Genomic DNA, 13,054 nt, shown 5'->3' with positions numbered 1-13,054 from the left:
TCCTGACGCTGGTACACAGAGAACAAGAACAAACAAAAGAACAAAGGATTGGCTGTCCAGCCCATTTTAAAAGGCATGTGGTCAGTTAAGTGATCAGCAATTAGTCAATAAACACTTGGCCACCTGCTGCACATTAGAATTCAATTAGGCAGGGAAGGAAGTCTAACCTCTCAGCCCTGCCATATCTAGCACACACTTTCTTATTTATAAATCAAACAAATCCCACCAAACCATATTTATAATAAACCCAAAACATATTATTTACAGGGGCAGGCCTCATCCCTAGCAGAAAATATGGTAAGTGTTATATGTCCTCAGGTATATGTCCTCAGGTATATGAAGTCGCAGACCGTATTGGGCAGTTTAAAAAAATGAGAAATACCACAAAGAAAGTGAATTCTATCATTTCTAATTGTTCTATTGAAAGCTATAAATTAAAGTGGAGATCCAGCTTTATAATAAAACTACTAATTAATACATAACATGCATAAATGAAAAATGACATGCAAAAACTAATTTCATACTTTGATAAAAGTATTTGGGCAATCAACATATTTTGTATGAAACCTATTCATTGACTAATTATTGACTAATTATCATGGTTGAAAACCAACACCTGATGATAATTATAGAATACATAAATTGGAAATGTGTAATTTAAAAAAGCAACAAAAAATGGTTAAAACTAAAGAGTACAGCAGCAATCTCAAAATGGCAGTGATACAACTGAATGAAAAAGGAGAAGCTACCAGAAAAATAGCAGAAAGACTTGGTTTACCGAAAAGCACTGTGACAAACACAGGAGGACAGGAACTAGCTCCAGGTGTGGAAGACCAAAAAAGATGTCCGTAAAATCTGGAAGAAGAATCGTTCGAGCAGCCTGGCAAAATCCTCAGATTACTGCAAAAGATTTGACACAAGAATTGAGAGAAGATGGTCAAGATATTCACGAACAATTCAACAATACCTTAACAAGATGAATGTCCATGGGCGAAAACCAAGAAGCAAACCTTTGATATAAATAATACACAAAAGAAAGCGATTGGAGCTTTCCATTGAATACTTGGAGAAGTTTGATTTCTTCAACCAAATTTTTTGGTCAGACGAATCCAAACTATAACTTTTTTCATCAAGAAAGCAACAATATGTTTGGAGGAAGAGAGGAGAAGAATTTAAAGAAAAGATAATCATGCCCAGTGATAAACATAGTGGAAGTTGTGTGATGGTATGGGCTTGTTTTTCTTCCTCAGGCATTGGCGACCTTTGTATTATAAAAGGATCTAGAAATTTGCACTCATTTGTTACTCAGTGCTAGAAGGCTTATTGGATGGAAGTTTGTATTCCAGCAGGATAATGACTAAGAATTATGAGAAGTCTACAAAGGAATTTCTGAAAAAAAGGAAGATTACATTTATAGATTGGCCATCTCAGTCCCCAGACTTGAATCCCATCAAGATGCTGTGGATTGACTTAAGGCTGCTGTTGTTAAAAGGAAACCAAAGTCGATTGCAGAGCTCAAATGGGCAAAAATATCTCCGGAAAGATGTCAGGAACTGGTTTCAAAATACAAAAAAAGACTGCAAGCTGTAAAGGAAGCAAAGGGTGGGCACACAAAATACTAATGTAACGGTGTCCAAATACTTTTGTCGAAGTATGAAATTAGTTTTTGCATGTTATTTTTCATTTTATGCATGTTATGTTTGTTGTTGTATTATAAAGCATAATCTCTACTTTAGTTTATATCTTTCAATAGAACAATTAGAAATTATAGAATTTTTTGTTCTCATTTTTTTTAACTGCCCAAATACTTTTGTCTGCGACTGTAGGTTGGTTTAGTATGAGAGTTATGGGCTAGTGGACCAGGAAGCTTAAAAAGCGCTAGCAAATAAGGAATTTTCAATCCCAGGAACAGCAGAAATGGTAAATATTATCTTGGAACAAATGGGCAAGAAGTGGCGAATGGGGTGAAATAATGAAAGTAAAGAAGGCATCTATAAAATACAAGCAGATTTAAATAATATTATCAAGATCAATACCTACAGCAGAAGAGATTATACTTTCATCTTAAGGATCAGAAAAGAGCATTGTGGGAACCATTGCCTGTTTGTTCAGAGTGGAGAGACAAATAAAAAAGGCCTTACAACAATTTCTAAAGAATTTCAATAAATATAACAAACAGAGGCAATGATTAATATACTATGGAATATTAGGGATGGGGTATAGAGTGCAATTATAAAGGTCATCCGAGACTCAGATATACATAGTTGATTGGGACAAAGTAATTCCATAGTAAGTGCAATAATAAAATAAGCCAGTGGGTGGCATAAATGAGCCTTTGTGTTACATCAAAATTAAGTAAAGGAAACCCAGCAACTCACATATTAATAAATACTTTATTGGCTAAAAAAAAAAAAAAAAAAAACATTAAAAAAATGGCATGTTTTAGCATTGCCTTCATCAGGGTCCCAGCTTTTATCTCTTGTTTTAAATGCCACTCTTCTTAACATCCATATATATATATATATACACACTACAGTCAAAAGTTTTAGAACACTTCCATTTTTCCAGTTTTTATTGAAATTTACGCAGTTTAATGTCTCAATGTACTCTGAAATTAAAGCATAGAACAAATAAACAATTGGAGATAAAAAAGAAATCATGGAATCGTTTTGTTTAACAAAATTTAATTTAATTTTTGACTCATTAAAGTAGCCACCTTTTGCAGATATAACAGTCGAACACACTCGTGGCATTCTTTCTAGAATGGAAATCAAATATTGTTCGGAAAGTTCTTCCCAACACTGTTGCAGAAGTTCCCACAAATGTGTTGCACTTGTAGTTTGCTTTGCTTTCACCCTTCTGTCCAGTTCATCCCAAACCAGCTCAATGGGGTTTAAGTCTGGAGACTGTGCTGGCCATTCCATGATTTGAAGCCTACCGTCTTGTTCTTTTCTTCTAAGGTAGTTCTGACATAGCCTGGAGGTATGTTTTGGGTCATTATCTTGCTGTAGGATGAACCCCTGACCAACTAGGCATATACCAGAGGGTATTGCATGGCTCTGCAAAATGCTGTGGTAGCCGTTTTGGTTCAGGGTGCCACTCACTCTGTGCAAGTCGCCGACTCTGGATCCAGCAAAAGAGCCCCAGACCATCACGCTTCCTCCTCCATGTTTGACAGTTGGTGTCACACACCGAGGAACCATCCTTTCGCCTACTCGACGGCGTACAAAAACCCTGCGTGATGAACCGAAGATTTCAAATTTTGATTCATCAGTCCATAAGACCTTCTTCCAGTATTCAGTAATCCACTGGCGGTGCTTCATGGCCCAGGCAAGCCTCTTTTTCTTATTTTGCCATCTTAGCAATGGCTTTCTTACTGCCACTCGACCTGTCAAACCTGCAGCTCGAAGTCTTCTCTTCACAGTTGAAACTGAGACTTGCTTACTTCGACCAGTGTTAAGCTGTGCTTGAAGCTGTTGTCCCGTGAGCCGCCTATTACGCAAGCTGTTGACTCTCAGAAACTTGTCTTCTGATTCTGTTGTGGCTTTGGGTCTGCCAGACCTCTTCCTGTCAGAGTTTCCTCCAGTTTCCAAGTGCCTTTTGATGGTGTAGGAAACTGTACTCACTGACACCTTGGCTTTCTTTGCAATTTCTCTAAAGGAAAGACCTACACTTTTAAGGGTTATAATGGTCTGTCTGTCTTCCTTTGTTATTTGCCTTTTTCTCGCCATTATGAGAGCAATATACTACTTCCTGCAGTACAATACTGTCCAAATAATGCTTAAGAGGGTGTAGTAACACAGTCTGTTCCAACACTGCTTTTATACAGACAGAGGGTTTGTAAGTAATCAACAAAAGTTGGGACACCTGTAGGAATTGTTAGCATCAACTTTCAAGGCTTAATTTACTTCCATTGCTGCAGAACAGCTGTAAGTTGTTAACCCATTACTTGTTCCCTGAAAAAGGCCTTTTTGTATAACTCTGAAATGTACATTATTTTTCAGTTTTTGGTAACCTAAACTTTTTTTTTTAACCTCTGGCAGTTTACCGCTTACTTTTGTACCATTTCAGGTTATTCACTGGACTTGAACTGCTTAAATTTCAATAAAAACTGGAAAAATGGGGGTGTTATAAAACTTTTGACCGGTAGTGTATATATATATATATATATATATATATATATATATATATATATATATATATATATATATATATAATTATTTCCATTACACGAGAGTAGATGTTAAAACTTCATGCTGATTTGAACTCGGCTCTCGCCAAGATAAGCACCAACTAAGACGTAACCTTTCAGTAAACTAATGTGATCCATAGGTGTCTCCATCCATTTGCGCTTCCTTCCATATGATGATGTAGATATCCTTCTGTCAGGTGTTGATGGCTGAAGTGTAATGCTGGCTCCAGGGATCAGCTTATTTTGCCTCCCTAGTGCATCAGCACACATAACGGCTGCGATGCTGGCTCCGGGGATCAACCACAGTGCGGTCTCCCCAGTGCATCAGCTTGACAACTGTCTGGATTGAGCTAAGTAGGGTACATCTCTGGGGTCTTCAAGTGGGCACCTTCCATCCTCAGTGTTTTGTCGACTAGCCCACGACACCTCAAGAGGGCTCGACGGTGATTCTGGCGTCCCAGAATCACCCCCCTCCGTCCCCCACTCAACTCAGCCCAGCTTACTTACCTGTACATCAGCGTTTCTTTCTTTCTATTGTGCTTGAGATCCCCAGTCAGAATCTTTCCGTCTCAACCACAGCCAGTTGCTGCTCCTCTCTGCTGCTTCAGATAAGTTCTTCACTGTGCGACGCAACTCTTGGCCACTGAATCCGACGTCTCTGAGAAACCAGGTTGTAGAGTGTGCCACAAATCCTCGACAACCCACCTCCACTGGGTAAACCTGGACTCTCCATCCTCGCTGTTCCGCTTCAGTGTCTAGTTGAGCATACCGCAGTTATTCCGCTCATACGCCTCATCTACAGCATCCTCCCATGGCACTGTTAACTCTACCAGGTGAACAAGGCGTGCTGATCCAGACCACAAGACAATATCTGGTCGAAGGTTAGTGGTGGCAATCTCAGGTGGAAAAATAAGCCGTTGACCAACATCTGCCAGCATTTTCTAGTCTCTAGCAGCTTCCAGTTGTCCTGGGCGAGGACTGGTTTTAACACCTTTTCTTGGTGGTTGCTCTCCTGGGCGGAGGAATGTTGTCTTTTGTGTGTGTAATGTTTTGATGGACCTGGTGGCAACTTATTGGTCATGTTACGCTTGTCTTCCAATGCTAAGGCCAAACATCGCAGCACCTGGTCATGGCACCAAGTAAACCATCCGTGCCTTAATGTCGCATGTGACACAAAGGACATGAGGGATCCTCTCCTACCCAGAGGTTTAGGTTCTGTGTTGATGGGAGAACATCATATGTTGACCTGATGAGGAAACTGATACTTGCACTGTTCCATTGACCATAGGTCTTGCCAGCCAATCTTGCATTGTTCCACACTCTCCAATCTCATTCATTCTCCCTGCTTGGCCTGGGAAATGGCCTTTATACACCTCATCCTCTCCTCCTGCTTTTGCACCTCGTTGACTACCAGCTTCCTCCTTTGAGCTGGGGCTGCCTTGTGCCATGTAGGAGGAGCTGAACTGAGACCATGCTGAACTTGCCTCATGATATCACCAATTCAAAAGGCAGCCTCTGCATCTTCCACAGCTTTCTTTGCCGCCCACTTTCTTCCAGTTTTCAACATAAGTGCTGTCTCCCTTACGCATTTGTCGCGTGACTCTACTAATGTCATTTCCAGTCTGACCTTGGCGCACTTAAACTCCTCGGTTAGAGCGGAGACTGGTAGCTGCAGCATTCCTTTACCATAAAGTCCCACTCTACTGAGGCAGCATGGAACTCCCAACCATTTCCTGATGTATGAACTGATTAAAGCTTCCAGCTTTTCTACTATGGTCAAAGAAACCTCGTACACAGTCAGTAGCCACAGCAACCTCGGCAGTAGACCAAACTGAAAGCACCAGAATTTTAGTTTGCCTTGTAGAGCGCTGCTGTCTATGCTCTTCAACCCTTCCACTGCTTGTTGTCTAACTTCTCCCATACAAACTGTGTCCTTTAGATCCCCGTTGTACCATCTCCCGAGACTTTTCACTGGCTTCTCAGACAGTGTTGGTATTGCCTCACCATTATTATTATTATTATTATTTATTTCTTAGCAGACACCCTTATCCAGGGCAACTTACAATCATAAGCAAATACATTTCAAGTGTTACAGTACAAGTAATAATACAATAAGAGCAAGTACAAGTGTGACAAGCAAGTACAAGTGTGACAAAATACAATTCAGTAATACAGCAGATAAGAGTGACAGTGATAGTTACATCAGGATATGATTAAATACAAAATACTACAGATTAAACACTTGGCAAATTACAGTACTTTGAAGTACAGGATTAAATGCAGTAAAATAGGGGGCAGATAAGAGCAAATAAAGCGCATTTAAGGAAGGGTGATAAGTGTCCCAGGGGAAAAACAGAGGAGTTCTACAGGTGCTGTCTGAAGAGGTGAGTCTTAATGAAGAACATTTTATCTACTACTTTACCTTTAATTATAGAGATGCTCCTTGATTTAGTGGGCTTGAATTGCATTTGTGCCCATTCAATGTTATTGGTTAATTTGCCCAATAACCGATTAGTGCAGGCTACTGTTGTAGTCATGGTTGTCATGTCATCCATGTATGCTCGAATTGGTGGTAGTCGCATTCCAGAAGTAATGATTACTTCCATTGCCATGGTAAAAGCCGGTCGAGAAATGGTGCATCCTGCCATTATTCCAACCTCTAGGCATTGCCATGTAGTGCTGAATTCTGAAGTTGAAAAACTAAATTGCAAATCTCCAAAGTAGGCTTTCACTAAATTTGTTATTGTATATATATAAACATGGCTTGGAAAAATAACAATCACTTATCACCACCACAGACGTGGTATTTTTCATGAGAAACGCATGGCCCATCATGGTTTATACCTTACATATATATAAAATCTTTATTTGTTGAAAATAAAAGTGCACTCCACGCTGCATTTTCTTTTTTCTGGGGCTGCACAAATGGTGTGAGATACCCAGAAAACACAAAGATATCATAAAAAACGTTATGAAAACATTTTGCCAAACATCACAAAAATGGTAAAATGTAGGGGCTCAGAAACATTTAAAATTGTTATCACACAACATTATATAACAATGTTATAAGAATGTTTTTAAAATGTTTTACTAAAACATTTCTAAAACATTAAACTACATACATACATCAATGAATGAACATGTAAGAGGGGTGTGGGTGGCTCACTGAAGCAGACAGACACAGTATATATTCTTTGATACACCATGCAGGTGCACAGGATTTATTAATTTTAGACACAGACAGAGGGGGGTCCCAGGATCAGGATTGAGAACCACTGTTGAATTTTCGAACTCCTCGTCAGAATATTCCCTTTTTATTGAGTGCTGTTGGGTGCTGATTCCTTGCTTCCTTGCATTTTTTGCTGAAATGCAATATCACAATATATCTGTACATTGTAGGCTATCCAAATGCAGGCACAGCTTTTTAGTGTGGAAATCAATTGCAGAGACGATCACATCTTGGTCGAACCGTGATCTTTTATTTTAGGTATAATCCAGTATGAAGGAAAATAAATAAATAGATAAATAAATAAATTGAACATAAGCAGTCTTCAAAGGTTTTTAAAAAAACAAGCAAAAGTGATCTCCTGTTGTACATGACCTTTTTGCAGGTTTACCTTTAGCCCTTCTAACTGACTAGTAAACATGGGGAGCTAAGTCCAATCGTGTCTTGTTTACCTATATTATCTGTATTTGATATCTTTAGTGGGATGAACTCTCTTGTACTTAGTAGAAATAACATCACTTTATTTTAATTTGAATTGGCTCTTTCTTCCCAAGAACGTAGGAATAATGCAAGGTATTTAGATATACTAAAAGAAACTCAAAGGCAAGCGATTTAATTAGAAGTCTTTTTGAAGACATTGAAAAAAAAACTTCTAGTCAAACATTTGTCATTGAATGCATAGAGTTTCTTGTAGTGTTTCTAAATGCAGCACATTATTGAGAGTTTAATAGAATAACAATGCAAAGTACCAACTACCAAGTGGATTACTATAGCTATCAATCACAGGATAAATCAAGTAGTTTATAGAAGTTTATTGATTAACATACAGTACAGTAGGTTGCATATTAATAATCCAGCAGGTATTAGACATGGCAATACAATAAAGCTGATGTACTTGGAGATTCTGAGCGCTCTACTGAGGCCACGTGGGTGCTTTTAAATGATATTATTACAATGGAATATGAAGATCCAAATGGAATCTTACAAAGTGAATGTTATAATTCAAATTTCAAACTGACACACTACAAGTCGTTCTTCTCCACAGTTTTTATCATTCCAGGACCCACTGGACACCATTTCAACACAATCTTCCTTTCCCTTATAGTCATTGGGTTCACCTTGGCTCCATTTGGTGTACGTTATGCTTCCTTTTGTAATATACTCAAATGAGCCCTCCTTCTTTACATCAGATATTCCGAGAAAGGCTGGGTTTTGATAAAAACTCACAAAGTCATGTATTACTTTGTTTTCTTCTTCAGTTTTGGGCATAGCGAGCAATCCTCCAATCGTTTGGCATTTCTTGCGGGCAGATTCAAAGTTCATGACTCTCCCATCAGTCGCGTAGTGTTTTTGTCCCACCTTCTTTACCTGTAGTAACTGGAGAACTTTTGGAAGAAATAAAAGCAACATGTGATTCATCCTCCTTGAACAGGATAACAGGATCTTTGCAACTTCACTAAACAGCTGTTTAGTGAAATTGACTTTTGAATTAGTCAGTGCCTGCAGGTACAAGCACCCATGGTAAAAATGGTGCTCTGCACAAATGGCATGGCATCTACAGGAAGCTGGCAAAATCTCTGACGTTGCAGCTGTAATTCTTTCAAAGGGGGGTGTGGCAAAGTGGTAATTAGTAGCAGGTGTATAGCAGGTGCAATGCGGATGCAGTAATTCCAAATAACAAACGGACAACAAAGTACGGGTGAAATGAGGGGTTTAATGATTTTGAAATCCAATTGTCTGATGACCAGCCAGAAAACATTAATGAGCTGGCAATACACAGCAATGCGTATTGCACAGTAATGAAAAAGGGTTGCCGTCCCGCAAACAATAAACACGGTACAAAACACACACAATTAGACACACACGATTACAGGTCTAAAGAGAGTGCTCTCAGTGCTTGTGGTGAAGAACAATATATTACGTGCTATTGGTGAAAACAAGTGCCTTCCAGTCTCATCGTATCTATCTGTGAAATCCAAGCGAAGGAAAAAATTTACAATTCTCCGGCCCCTTTTATGCGTTTATGCATGACCCCTTGGTAAACAATTACAGCTGACTCTATTGCTTGCAGCTGCTACCTCGTTTACCCTACAGGTCAATACGTTCCCACATCGGAGTCTCGTCTTTTTCCAGGCTGACTGACCACCCGACCCAGGGAATGAACTGTCAGGACAACCTGTCCAAAGCCTTTCCCTTTCGCTACTTAGTACCCTCACAGGTCGAGAGGGAGATTTACAACCAGAACTCATTATATTTCCGTCACAGGGGGCCAATCAAACAGGGAGTTCCTGAAGCTGGTATAAAGCTTAACAAATGAAATGTCTATATACAGTACACATGATAGCTATGTTGTGTTATGAAAAGTCTGTTAACAGGGAATAGTTTCTTCATGAACAGAATAGTAAGTTCTTACCTTTCTCAAGCTTGTTGAAGTTGTTTTGTAAGGTGCTAAGCCCTGCTTCTAAAGCTGCAACGCGACCCATATCACAGGGTGCCGCTGCAAACAGAGAACAAACTTAGAAATTTGTTTTTAACTACGATTTGTGATAGACTGTAATGACAGTTGTAATTATATATATATATATATATATATATATATATATATATATATATATATCACCTGAAGAAGAGAGCAGGGTTTTGAATGAAAGTACAGACATCGTATTAATCATTGGTTGATTCCCAGGAGTTGTATTCAGAAAAAGCAATGTAATTTACCTGCACGTCCATCTTCTCCTTTCTGACCTTTGGTTCCTAAAAGCCCAGGTTTGCCTTGTGGTCCCACGGGTCCCATCTTTCCTGGGGGACCCTGCACCCCCCGTTGTCCAGGAGAGCCTGGTTAGGGAAATATAGAGAAAGACATTATTCAAAAGGGTGCAGCAATCACAACTATCCTGGCAACCAGGTTTTGAAATTGAATAGCTTCACAACATCTCCAAGCTTTCAGTTAGGACAACTCCTGTAATTTAAATAAATCAATGTAACAGGTTATTAGACATTTAACATTTTCAACCTTTTGAGGTATAATTAAATGTTTCAGGGATCATTTTATTATACACTTTACGATGATTCGCATGGCCGCAGATAACACCTGGATGCAAGTACAACATCTCATCACACACAGCACTTGTATAAAAGCAGCTTTTTTCTTACCTATATCCCCCTTTTCACCCTTTGGACCTTCTCGCCCATCTCGCCCATCCCTGCCATGTAATCCATTGTTTCCAGGGACCCCTGGAGGCCCCTGAATCGAGGAGCACACGTTTGTGCTGGTCAGATCAGGGTTGCCATGGCATAATGGTATCAGCAATGCATTCACAACCAGCATGTGAACAGTGAAATAGGGACGCATTGTACAATGATTCTAGAAAGATTTTTAGAAATATATCATTATTATCTTGTACTAAAGCTCACACTTACATTTATCAGTATGTGTAATGTTTTTTTATAAATTTGTGTTTATTATTTATACATAGAAACCAAAGGCAATTTTTTAAAGAGACCCATGTTGGGAGGGGAGTCATTTATAAACATGTCATGGCGTTAATAGAATAAGTTAGCGTTTATTCCAAAATTAAGCATTTGGACGTATTGATAAGCCCCCACTTATTAAATCACTTTTGTAATTCAGGCAATAACTTACTATTCAGTGTTGGGGAGTAACACATTAAATGTAGCATGTTACTGTAATCTGATTACATTTCTCAGCAACTTGTAACCCTAATGCTTCCTGACCAGATCAAATAAAAATATCTATCACTGTGAAATGTGCACTGTGCCTGCGATGTAACTATTTGTAACTGTAACTGGTTACATTTATTTCTAAGTATATGTTACTGTAAGTAGTTACAAATTTGGTCAAGCAACTTGTAACTGTTACAGATTACTTTTGAAAGGTTCTCCAACACTGTCAGTACTATATCTCAAATAGCAGACAGTAATCATGTTGTAGATAACATTGCTCTTCTGGCTCAAAAAACATTCTTTTTGTGTAATATTTAATTTCTTTATAATAGAGATTCTGTACTAATTACAAATGAATAATAATTCTAGACTTACCTGAAAGCTCGATATGAAACTGACAAGAGGGTACTGAAGCTGATAAAGCTAAGCTGAGGTCAGGGAGCACATAGTGAATAAATATTAACCCATACAGTACTGCTTTAGTGTTTACCTTTAGAAACAACTGCCTGTGTAAGAGCTTTGACTAGGAGCTAAAGAATTAGCATCACTATTAGTTATTCATGTACTGGTGTGACAGAGAGCGAATGAATCCGAGTCAACAATCTCCCTGTGAGGGCACGGTATAACAGGAACAGTGTGCCTCGGACTGGATGGTTTGACAGTTCATTCCAGGGTCAGTTGGAAGTCAGCCATCCAAAAAGGGGGCGAAGCCACAATACTAGAAGTCAGCACCTTACTGTGGTAGGCAAAGTGTCAGTCATGGATTGGAGGAGACGTGATTGCACTCGCTACCAAAAGGGGCGTGACTGAAGGTATATCAGGGGATGTGGCCAAGGGATCTGTTCCTTTGTTATGGTTACGAAAAGACCAATGAAGGAGTAGTGTGTTATAAAGAAACTGTGAGTTTTTTTGTGTTGTTTTGTTTCTCTATTAAACTGTTATGTTGTCGTTTATAGAAGGCTGATATCAGGGAGCTCTACCTAAACAGCCAGCAACTAAACCCGGACTGCACTTCACCATTGTGCGCATATGTGACAGGGTGCCCACACATTGTGTATATTATATATGATTTATTTGTATTATTATTATTTGTGTTTGTGTGCGGACAGACGAAAGTTGTCTGATATTATTATTTATTATTTGAGACCGGCGAAAAGCCGGTCAAATAATATGTAGTCGCATGAATGGTGTTAAAGTCCCCATTCATGTAAATCTTGTGGGAATGTGGCTGGAGCATATTGTTTAATGGGTAATTAAGGCTCCAGCCACAGTATAAAAAGACCCACTCCAGGCTCATTAGTTGAAGTGAGTTAAGGAAAGAATGAGCAAATGCTACCGACCAGTGAACAAGTCACCGCCCAGGGATGCCTGCCCGACACCGCCCGGCGATGCCTCCACGTCACCACCCGGGGATGCTTCCAAGTCACCGCCTGGGGATCGCTGCACGTCACCACCCGGGGATGCCTTCAAGTCACCGCCTGGGGATGCCTCCAAGTCACCGCCCAGGGATGCCTGCACGTCACCGCCCGAGGATGCCTACAAGACTCTGCCTGGGGATGCCTGCACGACACCGCCCGGGGATGCCTGCACGACACCGCCCGGGGATGCCTTCAAGTCACCTTCCGGGGATGCCTGCACGTCACCGCCCGAGGATGCCTGCACGTCACCACCTGAGGACGCCTGCACAACATCGCCTGGGGATGCCTTCAAGTCACCTTCCGGGGATGCCTGCATGTCACCGCCCGGGGATGCCTGCACATCACCGCCCGGGAATGCCTGCATGTCACCGCCCACGGAAGCCTGCACGTCACCACCCAGGGATGCCTCCACATCACCGCCCGGTGTTGCCTCCATGACACCACCTGGGGATATCGCCACAACGCCGCCCGAGGTGGTGTTAACTCTAACAGCAGCCTTTACGCCGCTGGAAAGTCAGAGGCCGGAGCCCCGGA

The 13,054-nt window shown here is 40.3% G+C and overlaps 1 protein-coding gene across 1 annotated transcript; it reads right to left on the bottom strand.

Annotated features, from left to right (window-relative positions):
• Nucleotides 1–8,215: 8,215 nt before the first annotated feature.
• Nucleotides 8,216–11,646, bottom strand: LOC117417466 (mannose-binding protein A-like). Its single transcript, XM_034029632.3, has 5 exons — nt 11,478–11,646; nt 10,572–10,782; nt 10,137–10,253; nt 9,832–9,915; nt 8,216–8,803 (listed from the first exon to the last, which is right to left on the bottom strand). Exons 2-5 carry the CDS (start codon nt 10,768–10,770, stop codon nt 8,421–8,423), a joined length of 783 nt encoding a protein of 260 aa, XP_033885523.3. The 5' UTR covers nt 10,771–10,782; nt 11,478–11,646; the 3' UTR covers nt 8,216–8,420.
• Nucleotides 11,647–13,054: the final 1,408 nt, after the last annotated feature.

Source organism: Acipenser ruthenus, chromosome 12 (assembly GCF_902713425.1).
Source record: "Acipenser ruthenus chromosome 12, fAciRut3.2 maternal haplotype, whole genome shotgun sequence".
Classification (NCBI taxonomy): Eukaryota; Metazoa; Chordata; class Actinopteri; order Acipenseriformes; family Acipenseridae; genus Acipenser; species Acipenser ruthenus.
The sequence above is the reverse complement of the archived record's forward strand: the minus strand, read 5'-3'. Positions and strand labels throughout refer to the sequence as shown.

Excerpts from the sequence above, each read along its gene's own strand:
- LOC117417466 (XM_034029632.3), bottom strand. The coding sequence starts at position 10,770 with ATGCGTCCCTATTTCACTGTTCACATGCTGGTTGTGAATGCATTGCTG. Across the intron at positions 10,254-10,571 it reads GGGTGAAAAGGGGGATATAG|GCTCTCCTGGACAACGGGGG; the intron begins GTAAGAAAAAAG and ends TTCCCTAACCAG. Across the intron at positions 9,916-10,136 it reads AGGAGAAGATGGACGTGCAG|CGGCACCCTGTGATATGGGT; the intron begins GTAAATTACATT and ends CTCTGTTTGCAG.